This window comes from Bos grunniens, chromosome 2, assembly GCF_055505025.1.
Source record: "Bos grunniens cultivar Pamir isolate PY7600 chromosome 2, Bosgru_T2T1.0, whole genome shotgun sequence".
In the NCBI taxonomy this organism is placed as follows: domain Eukaryota; kingdom Metazoa; phylum Chordata; class Mammalia; order Artiodactyla; family Bovidae; genus Bos; species Bos grunniens.
In genome coordinates, this window is record NC_141166.1 from 74,775,384 (window position 1) to 74,801,227 (window position 25,844).

General features: G+C 37.7%; 1 protein-coding gene across 16 annotated transcripts in view; it reads right to left on the bottom strand.

Moving 5' to 3' along the window:
• Nucleotides 1-25,844, bottom strand: part of ZRANB3 (zinc finger RANBP2-type containing 3) — a 301,572-nt gene that overhangs the window by 69,315 nt on the left and 206,413 nt on the right. For all 16 annotated transcript variants that reach the window (XR_015145498.1, XR_015145502.1, XM_086350708.1 and 13 more), the window contains 2 exons: nucleotides 3,098-3,217; nucleotides 297-416 (listed from right to left, as the gene is read on the bottom strand). Coding sequence is in view for 14 of the 16 variants with exons in the window: in XM_086350708.1 (XP_086206834.1) it covers nucleotides 297-416; nucleotides 3,098-3,217 (240 nt within the window). In the remaining 2 variants the exon portion in view is untranslated. The remainder of the gene's footprint in view (nucleotides 1-296; nucleotides 417-3,097; nucleotides 3,218-25,844) is intronic.

Here is a 25,844-nt window from a genome sequence, read left to right on the forward strand (position 1 = left end):
TGATGAAAACAACCAAGTAAGATGAGTGCTGTAAGAAAGGGATGAGAAAATGCTATACAAAAGTTCATGGGAAAGCATTATAATGAAATTTAACTTTACTCTTTCAGGAAATTCTTTACTTGAAAATTCAGGAAGCTTATAATCAGAGGTGTTGAGGTCTCCTTCTGTTACACTTTCTAGCACTCTTCAAGGTGGAATGAGTATTTATCACACCAAATAGGAAGTTATAGTTAAGGTTAATGGCCTTTTTATTATCTCAACATTTCATTATCAAATTCAGACGTGAAACTTCTTACCTGACCAGCAGCCTGAATGCTGAGGATAGCCACACGAGTCTCAGGATCCTTTTGAAACTGATTAACCAGATGTATTCTTTCTGAAGATGGAACACTTCCATCTATCCTGATGTAACGAGTCTACCATCAACAACAAGGGAAATGGCAAAATTAGGACAAGCTCCATCTTATTATATACATGTTACAGCTTATTTTTATGTTCACACAATAAAACCGAAACTGGTGAAATGATTGGTTAGTAAATGTTGTATAAGACTCTTAACCAGATTTCTTAAACCTGATTATAAAAATTTCTTATTTTTAAATATTTTAAGCTACTTGAGAATGGTATCTAGTCTAATTCATCTTCATACCATCAATGCCAAGTGTGATGTCACAGGAGTGACAGATATAACAGGAGTTCCATAATCGTAACTGGATTATTGTCTTCAATAATGTTCTAGGTAAAGTGATATACAAACTTTAAAAGATGGATCAGACTAATTTTAAAGTTACAGGACCACTAATTCCAAAGTGAAAATAAAGTCAGACATGTGAGAAAAAGTGGATTCAGCCCATGTATTTGGGATTCAGGAACAGTAGTCCTGAAATGTTGCAACATTAACTGGGAAAACATCTTTTTTAAAGTAGCATTTGAGTCATCTTTTTCCCATTTTTAAATTTAAAAGAAATATGTGATTTGGTCATCTCCACTGAGGTAAGAACCAAGACACACAAACACATTTTTAAAAAAGAAGTAAATATTAAGTACTAAATTGAACCGTGCTGTCTTTTAGGAACAATATGAGTTTAGAAAATATAAGCAGTCAGTGTACGTCAGAATAGTTTTTAAAAACTTATTACTCAAATTTGTAAAAACAGGCATAAGCCCTGAATTTCAAACTGTCTCATTTTTATATGCACTTTTATGGAAAACATTGCCTTAAATACTTGAGACACAGTTTTATAAGTAAACCAGCAAATTAATGATTTAATAGAATGTCCCTTATCAACTTTTCTATGTCCTCATAAACAGATATAAATTGACCAGTGATCCATCAACAGAGACTATAAAATCTTCTGAGGGTCTTTCTAAAGAAAACATACTGTCAGGCAAAGGAGAGTTTGGGAGAAATTAACCTCCAACACCATGACTACCTACATTTTTAACTCTTAGTGGCATTAAACAGAATTCTAAACACACCAATAAAGTGGGAGTGGGAAGAAGAGACACATTTGGAATACATCCCAATAGTTTTAAGGTATAACGGAATCAGAATTAAACATCTAATATTGTTCAATCATTTCAAAAATTTCTAAGGCTAATTAATCCTTCCTCAGAGGATCTATCACAGATACTATATGATAATGAGAAAGCATCCCTTTAATATATAGTACTTTACTATGTTATATTATTATAAATCATTCTATGAAGGAAAGACTAGAATTATTTCTTTGGTAATGTTAATGACTATTAGCAAATACTTGAAAAAAGTACACAAAGTTTTAAAAAACATGGCTTTATTCCTCCCTTTAAAAAAGCTAACTGCACCAGCAAGTGGTTCTGATGTTACACGGATATTAAGCTCTTATAATTTGTCAGGAACTTCCTCTGGCTGATCCAGAGCATCTCAAGAAGGCCTTAGCACACACAGAGGGGTGACAGGTTTAAACTTGGAAAGAAAAAAACGGCAGATACTGTTCTGATAGTGCTGTTGGGGAACAAGGTGGACCTAAAGGCAGTGAAGCCAGCATGTTTCAGGGGGCTTACCTGGGTGTATGTTTCAGACTCACCCATACTAAATCTTAATATTCTATAAAGTAGGCTGCCTAGATGTTTAAAAAGTATGACTGCAGCTGGATAACAAAACTGTCTAAATTTATTCTTCCTTTCCCCTCAAAATCACCCACATTCTAGGCCACCATGTGGGTAAACAACAATTTTAACTGCCTATACCAATCTCAGGAGAAGGCAATGGCATCCCACTCCAGTACCCTTGCCCGGAAAATCCCATGGATGGAGGAGCCTGGTAGGCTGTAGTCCATGGGGTCGCTAAAAGTCAGACACGACTGAACGAGTTCACTTTCACTTTTCACTTTCCTGCATTGGAGAAGGAAATGGCAACCCACTCCAGTGTTCTTGCCTGGAGAATCCCAGGGACGGGGGGCCTGGTGGGCTGCCGTCTATGGGGTCGCACAGAGTTGGACACGACTGAAGTGACTTAGCTTAGCTTAGCTTAGCTTAGCTTAGCTTATACCAATCTCAGATGGTTTATCCAATAACAAAAACAGAATTCACATGATAGTCTATTAAGGCAGCAGAGTTTAATCCATGCATCCAATTTGATCAGTGGAGTATTATGACTGGTATAAAAGACAAATATTAGTAGTATATTATCAACACAGTGGAAATATAATATTAGTATATGTGTGCATGCTCGGTTGTGACCAACTCTGCGACCCCATGGACAGTAGCCCGCCAGGCTCCTCTGTTCATGGAACTTTCTAGGCAAGAATACTGGAGTAGGTTGCCATTTCCTACTGGGATCTTTCCAACACAGGGATCAAACCTGTGTCTCTTGCATCTCCCACATTGGCAGGATGATTCTTTACCACTGTGCCCCGTTGATCCCAATATTAGTACAATTTAAAAAATATATACATTTGTATAATTTGCAATAAAATATGTAATAATAATTTATATATATACATCCCACAATCTGAAGAAGGCAAAAAAAAATCCACCTCAATTATAAAAACTACAGTTGATGTTTAGCATATAAAAACTGCATCCTACGTAGTGTTTTATAAATAAAACCTACCTTGTTTTCTATAACGGCTTCTGTGCAAGCTTGGAGCATGCTTAAATGGTGAGCGAAAACCAGAAATTTAAGTGAATCATTCTGAAGCATCATCTTAATATAATCCTTTACAGCACCTGCCTAAATATAAAAAGTTAAACCTCATTAATGTCATAAGAATGTTTATAAGAAATCATGCCACTTTAATAACGCAAGGAAAGCCTGAAAATCAGTAAGTTTCTATGAACTTTAACTGTTTTGTCCTCAAGGCAGCCTATAGTAGAAGCCCACACCTAAAGCGACGCGTGAAACGAGAGGAACATGAGAGGGAAAAAACCGAGAAATAAAATAAAAACAAGATAAGAATTTAGATGGAAAACAACAACAACAAGATAGGGAAGGAGTCTCAAAGCAAAGTGGGCAGTCAAGCAAGCTGTGGTGAGGAAGCGGTTGGTGGTTTTGTTAAGAAAGTAATTTTCAAAAAAAAAGCTCATACAGAGGAGTACGTGGAACAGAGTGAAGGAGAAAATGGAAGATAAAAAGGCAAACAAATGGCACTGTGTGTGTGGGAGAGAAACTGAAAAAGAATAAGAAAACTGAGCTCAAGTTTAAGGGTTAAGGAAAGTTGTTTTTTCATTTCTTTTTAACTAAGAAACTAAGGTAGATTTACAAAAAGGCTGTTAAAGGTGTAGAAAGACTGAGAAAAATAAGAAATGAGGGGACTGTGCTTGTCTCCAGGATGGAGAAGGTTGCAGAACAGGCTGGCGTGATGGGATTAAGAGATCAGTAGGGAGGTGAGAGAGAACAGGGAGGGAGACAAAGAAATCCTGAGGCAGAAGGGAGAAAAATCATGAAAGCTCATACTGAATAGGCTTTTCTTAGCTAGCTAGAGGCCAGGTTACTGGTTAAGCATAAGAAATCAATATGAGATGAATTAAATAGGAGTTAAATTTAAAATGGATAGCCAGAATTAAATTTAAAACACGAATACAATATCTCTTAACTGTTAAAATAAATTAGTCAGACATTTTGGGAAAAGATAGCAGGCTGAATATATTTAACCTCCACTCCTCAGTGCTATATTTAAATGATAGAAAAATGTATAGAGAAAAAGAGGTTGGAGAGGGATCAATAGCCACAAAACCTTGCAAGTGAAAAAGCAGACAGACGCCTGGTAACTGATTAGCCAACCTGACAGTTCTTAAGCTGCCAGTATGGAGTGTTGAGAAGTACCTGGTTTAAAATGGCGTGATCAGAAAAGGATCAGGAAATGTCACCTCTGGAAGTGAGGATAGGGATGTGGCTAAAATAGGAAGACTGTTTGAAAAAATGTTTAAGTAGCTAAATATGTGCTGTGCTGATCCATTCTCTACCCATTCCACATAAGAGGTGATCTCCCAATCCATCCTGGAAGAAAACTATAAATTTATTTTCTGGAGAGGGCAAAACAGAGGTTATTCAGGTGGAGGAATCCTACACTGATGTTAGGTCATCCTGCAAAAAATCAAGGGGATTAGATGTAAGTTACATAACAAATGGTGAGATCTGACCCTCTCTCTCCACTTTTTTTATTCCCTAGGGTCCCCAAATAGAGACTGAGGCAAGGGAGAAGAATCGTGTAAAATGATTCTTTTTGGGAAAAGCAGACCACTAAAAAAAAGACTAAAGATACTGATATTGGGGTTCCTCAACAAGACATCCCAATCAGATCACTCAATTATTATCCTTCAATAAACATGGAAACTCTACATATCCATTCAGAGTTCCTAGTTAGTGTTTAAAATCTTGTAAATAAAAGCAAGCAAACAAACAGAAAAACCCACCAGACATTTGTGGAAAGCAACCTACGTGAATAGATCAACAGTGCAGAGAGAGAAAAAACCAAACTAGAACAGGACACTACAAAAAGAAGAAAAAAAAAAGAGTTGGGGGAGTGGGGCAGAATTCTCTTGGAAATTAAAACTATAATAGCAGAAATGAAAAATCTACTGGTTACTAAGCTGAGAAAATCTTCCAGGAAGTAGATGGAAATATAAAATAACAGAGAAAATATAAAATATAATCAGAGAACCAGACCATGAAAACAATATGTGAATAATAAAAGTTCTAGAAAACAACATAGAAAAAAATAGAAATTAAAAAAAAAAAAAAAGAATATTTTACAGAACTTAAAACTGGAAGTTCCCAAAATGGAAACTAGAAAATGCCCAATGAAGATCCTTCATAACAGACGAAAATGGACCCAGAGCAAGGTCCATAATCATGAAATCTTAGGACAATGGGAACAAAGAAAGAACTCTACAAGTCTCTAGAGAAGGGAGGAACAGATTTCACAGAAACAAAACAGAATAAAACATCTGAATGGCACTGGTTATCTCAACATTGATACTGAATGAGAGAAAACGATTTTTAACAATTCATATACAGCCAAATTAAAAATCAGATATAAAAGTAGAACAAAGGCATTTTCAGATATGCAGAGTTTCAAACAATTTACTGCCAACGTACCCCTTCTTGGGAGGCTACTGGAAAATGTACAGCAAAACAAGGGAATAAAAAAATAAAGAAAATTATATATATATATATATATATATATTTGAAAAAGAAGTAATTCAGTACAAGGGAGAAATAGATAAAAATCCCTGATAAGAGTTTCACAGCAAACCTAAAGAAAAACTGTCCAGACTGCAGTTGATCAAATGGTACAGGAGAAATTTCATTAAGTGGATAAAATTGATGTAATGCTAACATTTAAAGATATTGCAAGGAGTCTGGACAACTAAGGTAAGAGGCTGAATTAGTGAAAAATGAGTCATAAAAGAAAAAACATCCATAGTATATTGTATTGTTCATCTGTAAATTATAAACATGGTTCTAATACTGTACAAGTTGAATACTGATCAAGCCAAAATTAGTATAAATTTATATAAAATTTGTAAAACTGTAACTTTCTCCCTCTCTTCATCCATTTCTATCTATTGATCCATCAATCTATCAATCTGTCTATCTCCCTATCTATTGCTGTTTGAAGAATGGGAACAGGGGAAAGGTCTGGATGTGAGGGTGGGGCTGAAGACCAAAAGAGCTAAAATTTTATCTTACCTATAGAGAAACCAATTGATGATGCCTAAAATGACACTTGCTGCAAAGCAAGCAGTAATACCAACCAAGAAGTAAGATAAACCCATTGCTGAGGGATCTGAAGTAAATCCCTCAAAATCAGCTACAAGAAAAGAACGTGGTTGCCTCCAGGGAATAAATTTAGGAGACTGTTACTTTTTTCGAAATTTCTATTTCTCCTCATTAAATTATGATCATATGTAGCTTTGTAATAATTAAAAAAATTTTTTAATAGGAAACAGTTTAAAACATTTTAAAATTGAAAAATACCAATTTAAAATTCATGCATATGACTATCAAGTCACAAGATTGATTCTCTCCAAGCTACATTTTGTACGTCTATGTTTTCTAAAGACTAAAAATTCATACAATGAGATTGGAGGCTGTTAAGAACTTTAGCCTTGGATTTCAGTGCCTCAAAAGGTGGAAATGAAGCCCTCTCAAAATAAGGAGCTATAAATTCCAGATATGTTGCCATGGTAACTGAACCACTTTAATAAACTGCATGTTTGCCTAAAGAGCTATATTTACTGTGATAAGCCTTTCAGAAAGTACATGTCAAGTTGGAGTATTTTTAAGGTACATTCATTTTCCAACCACTGCAGACTTCAGACTAAATAACCACTGCAGCCCTAGTCTCAGATGCATTCCCCACTTCTCCACAAGCGAGCTGTTTCTACCAGTCTCCTCCACTCCCATCACCCCTCCTCAGTACAACCAGAAACTGCTGGTGCCAAGCGCTCAAGCCCCTTTCCATCTATTCCTCCCCATCACAGGTCCAGAAAGGCTTATGGTTACTATTAATATTATAAATTCAACTAGATAAAGTTCAATGGGCTAAACAATCTCTTGGGACTAACCTGTTATCTAGCATTGTGATGTTGCTTCTGAGGAGAAAATGTGTTTGCAGAACCAAAAAATCTACACAGCAAAGGGATTTTGGGATTCTCTTAGGTTCTTAGGTCGGGGACTGCACAGGTTTGCATTTTAAAATGAACTATACATGCATTTTCCCTGTTCTGATTCTAGTCTGATTAAAAGTCACTGCATTGTCATATTTTAAGTTATCTGAATAGAAGTTTGCTTTTGAAGTATCTTAAGTGCATTTTATATAGGTACGGCAGGTCCTGTTAACGATCAGTGATTTGGTCACACCGGTTCAGGTTTTATAGCAGCTATAGTACTCACAATTTCATTTCATTTTACTAAAATTGGTCTGTTAGTAATGTGCCTGTGAGCCAAAGTTCTAATTTAAATAATTAATGAAGACTACACACTATGTCTCATTTAAGGAGATGCAGAAATAATGAGAATATGTTATATGATTTATTTCTTAAATTTTTTTTTCAGTGAATAGGTACACATAATACTTTTTGAAGTAAAAGTAAAGAAAAACCTACATTGCATTAAAGGCCTGAGGAAAGTTACTTTAAGTTGTCAGTCTTTCATCAAATAATAAGAGGGGAAAAGAGCAAAAAAAACACCAAACTTGAGCTATGACAAAGAGTTTCTCCTTGTCAAACTTCAGTTACGTTCCTCTTAGCCCTCTTCTTAACTAGGCCTCAATTTTGGCCTTCCAAGTCTCTCTTGCCCTTTCCAGGTCCAATTTTAGCAAGAATCCTGCTAAGCCAATTTATCAAGAATGCCCCTACTCTTGATACCTGATTAACTCTTGATACCTGATCAAGTTCCTAATCCTCACTATTTACAGCTAATTTCTTGGCCTTCTTTTTGCAAGAATTCTGTTTTGACCTTGATTTTGATCTGATAAATGCACACATCCCTGCTGCAAGAAAGTCTAGAATTACCAGTTATCCAAGTAGAAGAGTGAGTGACCAAAGGAACCATAACCGATTTAATAAGCAATCCACAGTTTCACTGTACCAGCCTATGCACTTAGACATGCATAGTTTAATCTTTGAGACAAGCATGTGCTGCTGGCAGGAGCAATCAGTTTAGCAAAATCTCCCTACCTTGATGTCTCCTCTTACTAATTTTCTGACCACCGACCCCTTTACCCTGCTTGTTGGCTATAAATCCCCAGCTCTCTCTGCTGTGTTCAGAGTTGAGTGATCTCTCGCCTCAGTTGCAATAGAGTTGACTCCTATTGCAAACTCTAGTGAGATAGAGTCAACTCCTTGAATAAAGTCTTCCTTACTGTTTTAACAAGTATCAGAATAACTTTTTCTTTAGCACCTATAACTTGTAGCTAAGGGAGCATGAGCTAAAAAAAGCTTCTCCTTAAGTTTTGAAGTCCTCAACCCCAGACTAATGGCAGATCTATTTAGATATCTGGTGTGCGTGTGTGTGCTTAGTCATGTCCAACTCTTTGTGCCTAGATGGACTGTAGCCTGCCAGGTTTCTCTGTCCACGGAATTTTCCAGGCAAGAATACTGGAGTGGGTTGCCATTTCCTGCTCCAGGGGGGGTCTTCTTGACCCAGGGATCAAACCCATGTCTCTTGCGTCTCCTGCACTGGCAGGCAGATTCTTTACCACTGTACCACCAGGCACATGATTTAAGGACACCTCTTCAAGCCCATATTAGTCAAGAAGAGGTGAACTGTGATTGGTCTCAGCAAGTCTAGTACTTTCATTCCCCAATGATTCTGCCTTATAGGGAAAATGGGAAGTCTGCTGGAGGCTTCAAAAACAAAAACAAAATAATGCTCAGTGACAAACGGACATTACGGAAAACTTCCTTGCTTTGGATGTTACGACCTGCACTTGACACCAGGGCCTCCCTGGAAGCTCAGCTGGTAAAGAATCCGCCTGCAATGCGGGAGATTCCGGTTAGATTCTTGGGTCAGAAGTTCCCCTGGAAAAGAGATATGCTACCCACTCTAGGATTCTTGGGCTTCCGTGGTGGCTCAGATGGTTAAAGAATCTGAATGCAATGCAGGAGACCTGGGTTCAATCCCTGGGTTAGGAAGCTCCCCTGGGGGAGGGCAAGGCAACCCACTCCAGTATTCTTGCCTGGAGAATCCCCATGGACAGAGGAGCCTGGCAGGCTACATTCCATGGGGTCGCAAAGAGTCAGATATGACAGCACAGCACACTGCAGCAATTACCCTGGGGCTACTATGGAAGCTCTTGAGCAAAGTGGTGAACCACAGCAGCCAGAGTAGAAAGAAGAATCCAGATGCTTTAAAAAAAACAAAAACAACCCTTTATTGAGATATAATTCACACACCATAAGACTCACCCATTTAAAGATTACAATTCAACAGTTTTTAGAACATTTAGAGATGTGCATCCTTCACAATTTCAGAATATTTTCATTTCCCTAAAATCTTTCATCTCTTAGCAATCACTCCACCTCCACTGCAGGCCCCTGTATCAACCTAGCTCTAGGCAAACACTAATCTACTTTCTGTCTCTATGGACTGGACTGTTTTGACAGTTCATACAAATGGAATCACACAATATGTGGTCTTTTGTGACTGGCTTATTAGCACAATGCTTTCAATCCATGTTGTAGCATTTTTCAGTGTTTAACTCCTTTTTTTATTCCAAGTAACATTCCACTGTGAGGACATACCACATTATACTTGTCCATTCATCAGTTGACAGCCTCTCTGACTCTTGTTTCTATTCATTTATCTATTTCATCCTACAATGTTTCTTACTGATTTGTAAATTTATGATAGTTAATTCATCTTTTATCCTTTAAAACTATTTTAAATGAGGAAAGGAACATAATAAGTAAAAGAGAACATTGCTTATTTACCCCTCTAACATCCCTAGTGGCTCAAGATGGTAAAGAATCTGCCTGCAGTGTGGGAGACATGGGTTCGATCCCTGGGTTGGGAAGATCCCCTGGTGAAGAGAATGGCTATCTACGCCAGTATTCTCCCTGGAGAATTCCATGAGTCCATGGGGTCACAAAGAGTCAGACATGACTGAGTGACTTTCACTTCTCTTCACCTGCCCTGCAGACCACCACAAAGAAAGGCTAGGAATTTGTCTTCTGCTAGGGCACTAAGGCTGTCACCAGGTATACCAGCTCCAAGTAAATATAATATGCCTAGCTGCTGCTAACAGAGAAGGCAATGGCACCCCACTCCAGTACTCTTGCCTGGAAAATCCCATGGACGGAGGAGCCTGGTGGGCTGTAGTCCATGGGGTCGCTAAGAGTCGGACACAACTGAGCGACTTCACTTTCACTTTCACTCCCTTTCCCCCTGCCAATGGTTGTTAATTTAGAAACCATTTCATCAACCTGAAAAAACATTTTCAAATCTGGTAGAAGACAACTTTTTAGGGAAGAATGGTCACTCCATACTCTTGTCAGAACCCCATGCCAAAATTTTCCCACAGGAAACTTCCAAAGATAACTTGGGTGAATTATAAGAAGTGTGATTTTCTTATTGCTAGGCATGCTTATAAACACATCTGTAAATAGAAATCTAACATGTCTAATACAGCTAATCTTTTGACACTGACCAAGTTCTGCAAGCAGCCTATTTCACACCAAGAAGCAGAAGGGCTACAATACTGTATGTAAGAAGAGAGTAACCCAAATTTAATACCTTAACCAAGACAATTTTACAAAAGAACCTGGGATCCTAAACCTTTCCATAAAACTTTTTGGAACAAGATATTATTATAAAGCAATTGTTCAATCTAATCTATCTTTTTATCTATCAGGCAAAGATGGATGAGAGAGACTATTCCCATGAATAATCTACTCCACTGTGTTAACCAAATTTAGGCAAAGTTAGAAAGTAAAGGCAACATTACTATGGACTTTAAAAATATTTTTCATAAAAAGTTTATTTCATGTGAGTTTGATCATAAAAGTCATTGATCAAAAGAGCTAATCTAATTCTTTAAAAACTGAATCAATTCTGAAAAACATTCTCAATCTCTTTCTAAACTCCATCCATTGATCACATCAATAAGGTAACCAATTTTGTATGACTCAGCATGAATAAATCTTATTTGGGCGTTTAAAATGACAACACATAGAATGTATAGATTTTTAAATTCTATATCTTCTCTTGCCATACCTGAACAGAGATGCTAAAAAATCAGTAACAGGGAAACAGAAGTCACCTTAAACCCATGGTCACCAACAAATATTACAATTATTCTGCTACCTTAGGGGAATGATAGGCAAGTGTATGTACTTAGTAGCCAAACTGTGCACGTTCAAATCCTGCCTCACTCGTTTACAATCTGAGAGTCTCTGAGCAAGTCACTTAAATGCTGTACCTTGGTTTCCCCATAAAAGGGGATAAAAAGTACTTATTACACAAAGAGTAGTAGTAAAAATTAAACGAGTTAGTGAATAAAATATGCTGGGGACAGTTGGCACATGGTAAACACTGTAAGAGTGTTAGCTCATATTTTTACTATATTTCTCCGGTAAACAGCAAAAACAATTTAAAAAAATCAGAACCTATGTCTCTTAATTCTTAAACTTACCACTGCCCAGAGAAAATAGAATTCATCATTTGAGAATTCTGTTACTTTTCCTTACTTTTTTTTTTTTTACTCATTGTTCACTTCCTTTCCTTTCATACAAGAGACGTATTTCTTCTCTTCTTCCTCCACCTGTGGACTTAGCCATTCCTGCCACCTCAAAATGGATTCCCTGATAGCTCAGTTTGTAAAGAATCCGCCTGCAATGCAGGAGGTCCCAGTTTGATTCCTGGGTAGGGAAGATCCACTGGAGAAGGGATACGCTACCGATTCCAGAATTCTTGGGCTTCCCTTGTGGCTCAGCTGGTAAAGAATCTGCCTGCAATGAGAGAGACCTGGGCTAAACCACTCTTAGTTCTTGAGTGGATATCTTCACATCTTTACTAAAGCCTTCCTCCATTCCACATAGCCACATAACTAACATACCACCTTCCTCCTCTAAAAAGAAAATATTGTTTTATTTGTACTTTACTATTACTGACCATCTCCTTACTAATACAGGAACCCTACAGCACCTGGCTCAGGCAGGTTCTTTACCACTGAGCCACTAGTGAAGCCCTCAGAGCCAGAGACGCTTTCCTCAAAAAAAAAAAGAACTGGCTCAGGAAGAGGCACCCTAGTCTCACAATATCTCAGTCCCTGTGCAGCAGGGAACACTGCAGTGACCTCACTGAACCTCATTGCATGGTATAAGTAGGATTCCCCCTGTTTAGCAGACAGAAAATCCGCTTTGTGTTGAAAGTAATTTGCCTGTGCAAAGTTTTTAAAGCACTAAGAAATGCTGCCATCCCCACAGTGACAGGAAATTTAAAGTTATGGGTTGATTTCATCATTTTCTTAGGAAAAATAACTGGCATTTCTCTTAAAATGGTTTTCTCTAAAGAGATAAGATTGCAAGGTATCAGAAAATAACTGAGAGTTAGCTAACCACGCATACAACTTACATCTGTTTTATTTCTAGGACAGCATTAGGCTGATCTTAAATCTAAAGAATCTGTTCAAGACTTGTTGCTGAGAAGGAGGGAGAGGATGTGGGAGTGACGGATTGGGAGTTTGGGATTAGCAGGTGCAAACTATTACACAGAGACTGGATAAACAACTAGGTCCTACTGAATAGCATAGGGAACTACATTCAATGTCCTGTGGTAAACCATAATGGAAAATATACAAAGGAATGTATAAATATGTACAGCTGCATCACTGTGCTGTACAGCAGAAACTAATACAACATTCTCAATCAACTACAATTTAAAAAAAGAATCTGTTCATTTTCACCTGTTAATATTCTCAACAAATATCACAGAGGAATAAAAATAATGGTATAGAGAAAGAAAAGTAATTGTAATTACCTCAGATTCTTCAACAATTGACTTTGTACTAGCAACATTAATTATTTTATGGTCATTTCCTTGGTTAGCACTTATCATTATCACTTATGCTTACCATTATCATTATTAAATTTCTTGTTAAGAAGTATCTGAAAAAGAGATCTCAATATTATAAAAGCAAACATGTTAAAAACTTCTACAGAGACCTCCCTGGTCAGGGAATTGGATCCCACATGCTGCAATTAAGCATTTGTATGTCACAGCTAAAGATCCTGTACAGCCAAAAAATATTAAAAAACCAAAACTTATACAGCCTCTATCCCCCTAAGAAGTACAAGTATTTAAACTCAAATGGCAGAACAGCATAAATGTCTGTACAGCACATGGATGATATATGTCAACACCATTATATAGTACTGCATTGTATATATTAAAAATTATCATATTAATATGGCCTAATTTGCTGACATGACCTAATTGGAAGCACTGGAATTGTTATTCCCATCTGCTTAAGACATTGTTAAGGTGAAAATGAAAGTTGCTCAGTTGTATCCAACTCTTTGCAACCCCATTGACAGTAGCCTGCCAGGCTCCTTTGTCCATGGAATTCTCCAGGCAAGAATACTGGAGTGGGTATCTCCAGGGGATCTTCCCAACCCAGGGATCAAACTGGGGTCTCCTGCATTGTAGATTAATTCTTTAGCATCTGAGCTACCCGGAAAGCCCTCTAAGACATTGTAGGGTATGAAAAAAAGAGAGAAGGTGAGAAAGAAATCTATCCTGGAGGTTTATAAAAATAGGATAGATGGAGATCCATTTGTCTGGAAGACTTTACATGGTAACTCTGCCTGGAGTAAAGTAAGAGGCCAGATGGCCCGCAGAGGTCCTTTTGGGTCCATTGTTCCCTAACCACAATGAATAGAGAGTGTAAAAAGAGTGATATAAATGGACGTGGGAAGTACTTATTTCCCCAGAAGAGCTGACAAGGACAAGATTTTAGGCAGTAATTAAATATATGCCTCTAAAAATAGCATATCCTAGAGAATTCCCTGACAGTCTAGTGGCTAGGAGTCCATGTTTTCACTGCCAGGGGCCTGGGCTCACACCCTGGTCTGGGAACTAAGATCCCATAAGACTTGTGTCATGGCCAAAAAAAGAGAAAAAAGTAAATAAAATAAAATTGCATATCCTATAAATATACTTTTATACTTATATCCTATAAGACAGGGAAGCCTGGCATGCTGCAGTCCACGGGGTCACAAAGAGTTAGGCACGACTGAGCGACTGAACTGAACTAACAAGTATACTCACACAAATACATTTACTTGAAAACTCATTATTTTCTTCAAATTCCTTCTTTTTCTCATCAAGATTTTCAAATTTATATAAACTATCATTAGATAGTTATAATTATCTTTAAATTTCTCAACATAATTCTTCAAGTGATTCAATAAAAAGTAAAGCACTTCCAATATGATGCTCCAGAGTATAAAACAAACCTGTTACCTCATGGCTTGAGTCTTGCTGAATTTGGCACAGATCATACTTAACAGGGAACTGTGTTCACAAACATCAATCTAGTCAGCCAAGCAAAAAATCTAGATCCTACTTTTACCAAACTCTCCTCCACATTCAATCAATCACTAATGTCTTAATATATTTTGAATTATTCCTTTCTTTCAATTTAAGATGTGGTACAGCCACCACCCTTAGTTCAGATCATCTAGATTACCAGTGCAACATCCCTGCCTACAGGATTACTCCTTCCAGTGCATTCTTTACACACAGGCATACCTTGGAGATTCAATTGCAGATTCAACTCCAGATCACAGAAACAAAGAAAATATTTCAAGAAAGGGAGTCACATGAATTTTTGTTTCCCAGTGCATTCAAAACTTACATTTACACTATGCTGTAGTCTGTGAAGTGTGCAATAGCATAATGTCTAAAAGAACTATATACATACTCAACTGAGAAATACTTTGTTGCTGAAAAATGCTAAAAATCTGAGCCTTCAGCATGGTATAATCTTTTTGCTGATGAAGGGTCTTGCCTCAGTGCTGCTGGCTGCTGACTGGTCAGGGTGATGGTTGCTGAAGGTTGGGGTGTCTTTAGCAACATCTTAAATTAAGACAACACTGAAGTTGGCTGCATTAATTGACTCTTCTTTATGTGCACAATTTTCTTGTGCATGCAATGCTGTTTAATAGCATTTGACCCACAGCAGAACTTCTTTCAAACCTGGAATCAATCCTCTCAAGCTCTGTTGTGGCTTTTCCAACTAAATTTATGTCATATTCTAAATCCTTTGTCAGTTCAACAACTTTCACAGCATCTTCACCAGGAACAGGTTCCATCTCAATAAACCACTTTTTTACTCATCCACTGAAGTGACTGCTTCTAATGAAGAATTATCATGACTGTCTGCAAATCCCCACTGATGGCAATCTGTTCTGAGACTTAAGGGGCTGGGCCTGTGCTCTTAAAAGAAGTTCAGGCTTTATAAGGGCTCAAACAGAATGGACTCCAAAGGAATTGTGCCTATCCTGTCGAGACCCTAGTCCTAGCGCATCATCCCTCAGCAAGTTGAAAACAAGTGGTGTGGCTGCTCTGTCACAGTTTAGGCTCCTTGATTAATGGCTCTGAGGACACAGGCCATAAGAGGTGGCAGAAATGGTAAGTGCCCCAGATTTGGTTTATGCTTTTATTGTGGAATGGAAGAGTGCTTGTCACATAATAAATACAGTTTTATCATGAGATTGCAGCATTCAGTTACATCTTGAGGCTCCACTTCTAGTTCTCTTGCTATTTCTGCCACATCTGTAGTTACTTCCTTCTTTGAAGTTTTGAACACCTAAAAGTTATTCACGAGGGTTGGACTCAAGCTTCTTTCAAATTCTTGTTAATGTTGCTATTTAGACCTCTTCCCATGAATCACAAATGTTCTTAATGTCATCTAGAATGGTAAATCCTTTCCAGAAAATTTTCAACTGAATTTTTCCAGATCCAAATTAGGAATCACTATCTGTGGCAGCTACAGCTTTATGATATGTATTTCTTAAAGAAAAATGTTGAAAGTTGAAATTACTCCATGATTCATGGGGCTGAAAAACTGATATTGTATTAGCAGGTATAAAAACAACATGAAGCTCAACATACATCTCCATCACACCAGGTACTCTCAATGAGCAGTAGTATTTTGAAAGGAATCTTTTCTGGGCACTGTTCTCAACAGTGGGCTTAAAATATTCAGTCAATCATGATGTAAACAGATCTAGTCAACCAGGCTTCCTTGTTCCATCTGTAGAGCACAGGCAGAGAAGATTTAGCATAATTCTTAAGGGCCTTAGGGTATACAGAATGGTAAATGAGCACTCAATAGGTGAGAAAAGAGAAGCAAAAAGCAAAGGAGAAAAGGAAAGATATACCCATTTGAATGCCGAGTTCCAAAGAACAGCAAGGAGAGATAAGAAAGCCTTCCTCGATGATCAATGCAAAGAAATAGAGGAAAACAACAGAATGGCAAAGACTAGAGATCTCTTCAAGAAAATTAGAGATAACAAGGGAACATTTTGTGCAAAGATGGGCTCAATAAAGGACAGAAATGGGATGGACCTAACAGAAGCAGAAGATATTAAGAGGTGGCAAGAATACACAGAAGACCTATACAAAAAAAAATTTTCATGACCCAGATAACCACAAAGGTGTGATCTCTCACCTAGATTCAGACATCCTGGAATGCAGTCAAGTGGGCATTAGAAAGCATCACTAGGAACAAAGCTAGTGGAGGTGATGGAATTCCAGTTGAGCTATTCCAAATCCTGAAAGATGATGCTGTGAAAGTGCTGCACTCATTATGCCAGCCAATTTGGAAAACTCAGCAGTGGCCACAGGACTGGAAAAGGTCAGTTTTCATTCCAATCCCAAAGAAAGGCCATGCCAAAGAATGTTCAAACTACCACACAATTGCACTCATCTCACATGCTAGCAAAGTAATGCTCAAAATTCTCCAAGTCAGGCTTCAAGAGTATGTGAACCGTGAACTTCCTGATGTTCAAGCTGGATTTAGAAAAGGCAGAGGAACCAGAAATCAAATTGCCAACATCCGATGGATCACTGAAAAAGCAAGAGAATTCCAGAAAAGCATCTACTTCTGTTTTATTGACAAGCCATAGCCTTTGACTGTGTAGATCACAACAAACTGTGGAAAATTCTTCAAGAGAATGGAATACCAGACCATCTTACCTGCTTCCTGAGAAATCTGTATGCAGGTCAAGAAGCAACAGTTAGAACTTGACATGGAACAACAAACTGGTTCCAAATTGGGCAAGGAGTATGTCAAGGCTGTATATTGTCACCCTGCTATTTTACTTATATGCAGAGTACATCATGTGAAATGCCAGGCTGGATGAAGCACAAGCTGGAATCAAGATTGCTGGGAGGAATATCAATAACCTCAGATATGCAGATGACACCACCCTTACGGTAGAAAGCAAAGAAGAACTAAAGAGCCTCTTGATGAAAGTGAAAGAGGAGAGGGAAAAAGTTGGCTTATACTAATCCACATTCAAAAAACGAAGATAATGGCATCCGTTCCCATCACTTCATGGCAAATAGATGGGAAAACAATGGAAACAGTGATGGACTTTATTTTCTTGGGCTCCAAAATCACTGCAGGTGGTGACTGCAGCCATGAAATTAAAAGACATTTACTCCTTGGAAGAAAAGCTATGACCAACCTAGACAGCGTATTAAAAAGCAGGGACATTACTTTGCTGACAAGGGTCCATCTAGTCAAAGCTATGGTTTTTCCAGTAGTTATGTATGGATGTGAGAGTTGGACCATCAAGAAAGCTGAGCACTGAAGAACTGATGCTATTGAACTGTGGTGTTGGAGAAGACACTTGAGAATCCCTTGGACTGCCAGGAGATCCAACCAGTCAATCCTAAAGGAAATCAGTCCTGAATATTCATTGGAAGGACTGATGCTGAAGCTGAAACTCCAATACTTTGGCCACCTGATACAAAGAACTGACCCATTGGAAAAGACCCTGATGGTGGGCAAGGTTGAAAGCAGGAGGAGAAGGGGATGACAGAGGATGAGATGGTTAGCATTACCAACTCGATGGACATGAGTTTGAGCAAGCTCCAGGAGTTGGTGATGAACAGGGAAGCCTGGCATGCTGCAATCCATGGGGTCACAAAGAGTCAGACACAACTGAGCAACTGAACTGAACAACCTGAGCACTGGCTTCAACTTAAGTCACCATCCACATTAGCTCCTGTTTAGGAGAGTAAACCTGTCCCTTTAAGCTTTGAACACAGGCACTGACTTCTCCTATCTAACTGCATAAGTCCTAGATGGCATCTTTTTCCAATATAAGGCTGTTTCATCTACAGTGAAGATCTGTTGTTTAATGTAGCCACCTTCATTAATTATTTTAGCCAGATCTTCTGAATAACTTGCTACAGATTCTACATCAGCACTTGCTGCTTCATCTTGTATTTTTATGTTATAGAGATGACTTCTTTCCTTAAACTTCATGAACCAACCTCTGCTACCTTCAAACTATGCTTCTGTAGTTTCCTCATCTCTCTCAGTCTTCAAAGAATTGAAGAGAGGTAGGGCCTTGCTCTAGATGAGGCTTAGGCTTAAGGGAATGTTGTGACTGGTTTGATTGTCTTTCCAGACCACTAAAACTTTTCCCATATCATCAGTAAGACAGTTTTGTTCATTGGAGCAACACTTTTAATTTCCTGCAAGAACTCTTCCTTTGTGGTCACAACCTGGCTAACTCTTTGGTGCAAGAGGCCTAGCTCTCAGCCTACCTCAGTTTTCAACATGACTTCTTCACTAAGCTTAATCGTTCCTACTTTTGATGTAAAGAGACACATGTGCAGCTATTCCTTTCACTTGAACACTGCTGAGGCCATTATAGGGTCATTGACTGGCCTATTTCAGAATTGTTGTGTCTCAGAAAATAGGGAGGCCTAAGGAGAGAGAGAGAGAGAGACAGAGGAATAGCTGGCTGATGGAGCAGTCAGAACACAAACAACTATCTTAGTTAAGTTAACTGGCATATACGGACACTGTTCAAGGCACCCCCAAAGAATTACAAAAGATAACTGATCCCATCAGAGATCACCATAACAAACATAACAATAATCATGAAGTTTGAAATATTATGAGAATTGCCTAAATATGACACAGGGACATGAGTGAGTGAATGCCATTGGAAAAATAATGCCAAGAAGACTAGTTTGATGCACAGTTGCCACAAACTGAATTTGTAACAACAACAACAAAAATGTAATCTGCAAGGTGCAATAAAGCTAGGGTCAACAAAACGTGGTATACCTGTAGCCGCTGTTCTTTTTGTAAAGTGCAAATCATATCATTTTACTCTATTCCACGATATCTGATTGCTCAGAACCCTTAGGATAAATTACACATCTTACTTGTTCATTCCTTGGAATCTTGAACCTCAAGACTTGACCAAGTGTTTTCTCCCATGTCCCTCTTCAATATCCTGTTTTTCAGGCACTCAATATGCTCTATTGTAGTTGAACATTTATTTTTACTGTCTTCCCCAACAGACTCCAAATTCTTTGAGAGGTAGACACCAGGTCTTGTTCACCATGCCTCTCTCACACTAAGCATAATCCTTGCCACATAGTAGGCACTCAATAAATATCTGCTGAATTAGTTAGGAAAACACTTAGCCAAAGAAAGGAAGCTACATAACATGATTACCAATTTATAATGTGTGGTATTTTAAAAGTTCATTAACAGATAGATTTGGGAGAACTCTGAAACACATTTTCCCATAGAAACAATATTAAATGTAAGATACCTCCCTTCAATGTTACCTACAACTACAACGTAGGTAAACTGTATTATCTATAATTACTTTGGACTCTACTGCATACCAATAATATTTCTGGGGACAATACATTAAGAAATCCAATCTGGTAATGCTATGAACTAATTATTTCTGGTTATAGCACACGAATTGACATAACAGTTATAACTTCATAGGTGGCTGAGGACAGAGGTTCTAATAGGCAGGGAAAGTAAAAGGACTGAAAACTAGGAAGTCAGGGTAGCCTTCTGCTACCGATAATCTTTGGGAATATGTTCTAAGCTGGAACAACTAACTTTTTTTCATGTCTTTACTTTTCTTCAAGGATTCTAGGAATTAGGTGCAACTTCCTATTGACTATCAACACTTCTGACTTCCAACTAGGGTTTCTTACCATATGCAGGAAATTATCTAAACTGTTCTCATATATAAAGGCTTCTCCCAGCAGGAGACGTGGGAAGATCCCCTGAAGCAGGGCATGGCAACCCACTCCAGTATTCTTGCCTGGAGAATCCCAAGGACAGAGGAGCCTAGAGGGCTACAGTCCATAAGGTTGCAAAGAGTTGACACAACTGAAGCAACGTAGCATCCATACATATCAACACTTCTGACTTCCAACTGGGTTTCTTATCATATGCAGAACATTATCTAAAAGGGTCTCATGTATGTTTTCCCTGGTGGCTCAGACGGTAAAGCGTCTGCCTACAATGCTGGAGACCCGGGTCCAATCCCTGGGTTGGGAAGATGTCCTGGAGAAGGAAATGGCAACCCACTCCAGTATTCTTGCCTGGAAAATCCCATGGATGGAGGAGCCTGGTGGGCTACAGTCCACGGGGTCACAAAGAGTCAGACACAACTGAGAGACAAAGAGTCAACACAACCAAAGTGATGTAGCATCCATACACATCAACACTTCTGACTGCCAACTGGGTTTCTTATCATATGCAGGAAATTATCTAAAAGGTGCTCATGTATATTCTTTTCTTTTCAGCTGTATTCTACAGTTGGTACTAAGAACAAAGAAAGCTAAGTGAGCAAGCAAACAAATGAAAAACAAGATAGTTATCGACTTTAAGAAAAACAACAGTTGTCAAAGAAAAGAAATGTAATTATAGCTCATTTGTGAAGTGTTTAACAGAGTCATTATACTGTAAACAATGAACACTGATCAAACCAAAAATTATGATATGGGAAAATGGAACTGGGGGGACGTATTGCAAATATTCTCTTCCCATCTATATTTTGCATTTGCATTTTCAGTGCCGCAGTGTCTTTCATATGTAACACTTTGAAACACCGTAATTTTAAGGGTTTGAGTAACACTTTTAAACGACATAAACCGTAAGGGTTTGAGTCCCATTTGCTTTTCCTTTAAAGAATGTACTCTTTGTATCCTATCTAAAAAAAATGTTCCTATCCAAAGGATGGGATATTTTAAAATATGTACGCTACTAAAATTTTACAAATTAACTTTTATACATGTATGATTCGCTTCAAGTTAATTTTTATGCATGGTGTGAAATAATGATCAAGGCTCATTTTTTTTCCTTTTGTTTATCTAACTGCCCTAGTATGAGCTGTTGAAAAGACTATCATTTCCCTATTATCTTGTCCCCTTTCTTAAGATCAGTTGACAATCAATATGAATATCTCTAGCCTTTGACTGTGTGGATCACAACAAATTGTGGAAAACTCTTAAAGAGATGGAAATACCAGACCCCCTGACCTGCCTCCTGAGAAATCTGTATGTAGGTCAAGAAGCAACAGTTAGAACTGGACATGAAACAACAGACTGGTTCCAAATTGGGAAAGGAGTACATCAAGGCTGTATATTGTCACTCTGCTTATTTAACTTATATGCAGAGTGAAAGTGAAAGTGAAGTCGCTCAGTCGTGTCCGACTCTTTGCGACCCCGTGGACTGTAGCGCACCAGGCTCCTTCGTCCATGGGATTCTCCAGGCAAGAATACTGGGGTGGGTTGCCATTTCTCGACTGGATGAAGCACAAGCTGGAATCAAGACTGCCGGGAGAAATATCAATAACCTCAGATATGCAGATGACACCACACTTATGGCAGAAAGCAAAGAAGAATTGAAGAGCCTCTTGATGAAAGTGAAAGAGGAGAGGGAAAAAGTTGGCTTAGTATTCAACATTCAGAAAACTAAGATCATGGCGTCTGTTCCCATCACTTCACAGCAAATAGATGGGGAAACAATGAAAACAGTGACAGACTTTATTTTTTTGAGCTCCAAAATCACTGCAGATGGTGACTGCAGCCATGAAATTAAGACACTTGCTCCTTGGAATAAAAGTTAAGACCAACCCAGACAGCATATTAAAAAGCAGAGACATTACTTTGCTAACAAAGGTCCATCTAGTCAAAGGTGTGGTTTTTCCAGTAGTCATGTATGGATGTGAGAGTTGGACCATGAAGAAAGCTGAGTGCCGAAGAATTGATGCTTTTGAACTGTGGTGTTGGAGAAGACTCTTGAGAGTCCCTTGGACAGCAAGCAGATCCAACCAGTCCATCCTAACGGAAATCAGTCCTGAATATTCATTGGAAGGACTGATGCTGAAGCTGAAACTCCAATACTGTGGCCACCTAATACAAAGAACTGATCCTTTGGAAAAGACCCTGATGCTGGGCAAGATTGAAGGCAGAAGAAGAAGGGGACAACAGAGGATGAGATGGCTGGATTGCATCACCGACTCAATGGACATGAGTTTGAGTAAGCTCTGGGAGTTGGTGATGGACAGGGAAGCCTGGCTTGCTACAGTCCATGTGGTCACAAAGAGACGGAAACAACTGAGAGAATGAACTGAATTGAACTGATGAACATCTACTGCTAAGCTCTCTTTTCTGGTTCATTAGTTTAAATGTCTATTGCAATGTTATAGTAACTTTATTTTATATGGTGTGAGTCTTCCAACTTCATTCAGAATTATTTTGGCTACAGGAAGTGCTTTGTATTGGTTGCCACATAAATTTTACATTTAGTTTGTCAACCTGTATAAAAAATATTACAGGGATTTTGATTAGCATTATATTGAGTGTATAAATTAATTTATATACAAGAATGGACATCTTCACAATATCAAATCATCTGATTCATGAAAATGATCTATCTTGTCATTTAAGTTTGCTTTGTATTCTCTAAACAATGTTTTATACTTTTCAGTGAAATTTTTTTCTTGAATTTATTCCAAAATTAGCTCATACTTATTGATACTATCGTAAACTGTATTTTACAAATTTGAATTTCCAATTTTCCATTGCTAGTAATATAGAACTACAAATCCTTTTTGTATCTTGAACATGAATTCTGCAAACTTGATAAATCCACTCAGTTCTAGTAGGTTGAAGTGTTGTTTGTTTTTCAATGCAAAGAATCACGTTGTCCTTTTCAATCTGCACACATTTTCTTTCTTTTTCTAGCCTATTACCCAGCTATAGAAACAATGTTGAAGTAAACAGTGATGAAATGAATTGATAAGAGCAGACTCTTATTTTGTTTCTGATCTTAGGGAATAGTATTCAGTCTTTGAGCATTAACTATGATGTTGATAGTAAGTTTTCCAAAAATGCCTTTTATTGGGATGAGGAAATCCCTTTCTACTTCTAGTTTGCTGAGATGTTTTATCATGAATGATGTGGAAATCTATCAAACTGTCAGATTACATTAATTACATAATTAATGTAATCTCACCGGAGAAGGCAATGGCACCCCACTCCAGTACTCTTGCCTGGAAAATCCCATGGATGGAGAGGTCTGGTGGGCTGCAGTCCATGGGTCACTAAGAGTCGGACACACCTGAGCGACTTCCCTTTCACTTTTCATTTTCATGCATTGGAGAAGGAAATGGCAACCCACTCCAGTGTTCTTGCCTGGAGAATCCCAGGGGCGGGGGAGCCTGGTAGGCTACTGTCTATGGGGTCACACAGAGTCGGACACGACTGAAGCGACTTAGCAGCAGCATAGTGCAATTAAACACTAGAAAATTACATTGGAATAATGATATTTTCTATCACTGTAATTCTATCATATCATATAATTCTATCATTTTGAAAATGTAAAAATGGTGCCATGATGTATGTAAACTTTTGATACTGGCTTCTGTCACTTAGTACAATGTTCTTGAGATTCATCCAACTTGTTGCATTTGTCAACAGTTCATTCCTTTTAATTGAATATTCCATTATATTAAAGTACTACAATTTGTTTGAAGGGCATTTGGGTCGTTTCCAAGTTTTTGGTTATTATACATAAATTCCTGTAAAGATGTTTGTGTAAAACCTAAGTTTTCATTTCTCTAGGATAAACATCAAGGACACTTACCTTGCATAATTTTGTTACATTTTAGGTGTCTTCTTCTTACCCACTTTTATGGTAGCTACCTTCTTACTAACACTGCTCTGACAAAGGAAAACACTTTCTATGTCTCATCTCTCCTCTCAACAAACTACTAAAAGAAGGAAATTTTCTCAGCTTAAAAAAGAGCATCAATAAAAATCTTAAAGAAAACATTGGAATTAATGGCAAAAGGCTGAATGGTTTCATTCTAAGATTAGCAGCAAGGGAAAGTTATTTAACACTACCATTTCTGTTCAAAATTATACTTCTGTTCCTTCAATGTGATACGCAATAAAAATAAAAGGCATACAGATTACAGGGAAAAAATAAAAGTATCTTTATATGCAGACAAAATGATATCTATGCACAAAATCCCAAAGAACTTACCAAAATGTCATAAGAACTCATAAGTGAGTATAGCAAGATTACAAAGTAAAACGTCAATATATAATAATTAATAATCTATATTTAGCAGTGAAAAAGTAGAAATTTAAATTTAAAAATACTATCTACAACAGCATAAAAGACATGAAATAGCAAGAAAGAAATCTAACAAAATGTATTCAAGAAAATCAGAAAACATTGCTGGGAGAAATTTAAGACCTAAACCAAAGAAGAAAGAAACTCTTTTTATGGATCAGGAAATTCAATAATATTAAGAAAAGAATATTCAATACCATCTCACATCTGTTAGATTGGCTATTATCAAAAAAGGGAAGAAAAAAATGGTGCTGGGAAGAAAAAAATGGTGCTGGCAAGAATGCACAGAATGGGATCCCTTGTGCACTACTGGTAGAAATGAAGATTGGTACAGCTACTATGGAAAATATAAATTCCTTGGGATCTCACTTATATGTGGAATCTGAAAAAAACAAACCACCTTCCCTCCACCCCACCACGCTCACACTACAGGGAACAGACTGGTTGTTGACAGAGGCAAAACAAAGAGGGGCAGGTGAGTGAAAGAGGTAGAAGAGGTCAAAAGGTATAAACTTCCAGTTATAAAATAAATGGGTCATGGGATATAGCTACAGCATGGTGATAATAGTTAATAACACTACATTGAATGTTTGAAGGTTGCTAAAAGGGTGGCTCTTAAGGGTCTTCACCACAAGAAAAAAATTTTGTAAGTATATATGATGATGGATGTTAACTGAATTTCTTGTGATAATCAATTTGCAATAGACATAAACATCAAATAATTCCGTCATATACCTGAAACTAATAGAAACTGTGTTGACTATATCTCAATTTAAAGACAGTCAATTCTTACAAATTACAGATTCAAAATAATTCCAATGAAAATTGTACATATTAAACTAGCTAATTCTATAAATCATAAGGAAAAGCAGAAGACATATAAGAGACAGAACAATTTTGAAAAAGAATCAAGTAGAGGTGAACATTATGTGATTTCAAGCCTTATTATAAAGATAGAGTAAATCAAGCCAGTGTAGTATTCCTCTCAGGTCTGATGCATAGATTAATGAAACAGAACAGAGTTCAGAAACAGATTTATACATACATAACCAAGTGATTTTTTATGAAAGTACCAAGATAATTCAATAAGGGAGAAACTGACTTTCCAACTAAGGAGGCTGGAACAATATGAAAATCCATATGTAAGAAAAACAAAAAACCAACTGAACCTCCACCTTTACTTTACATCACACACACACA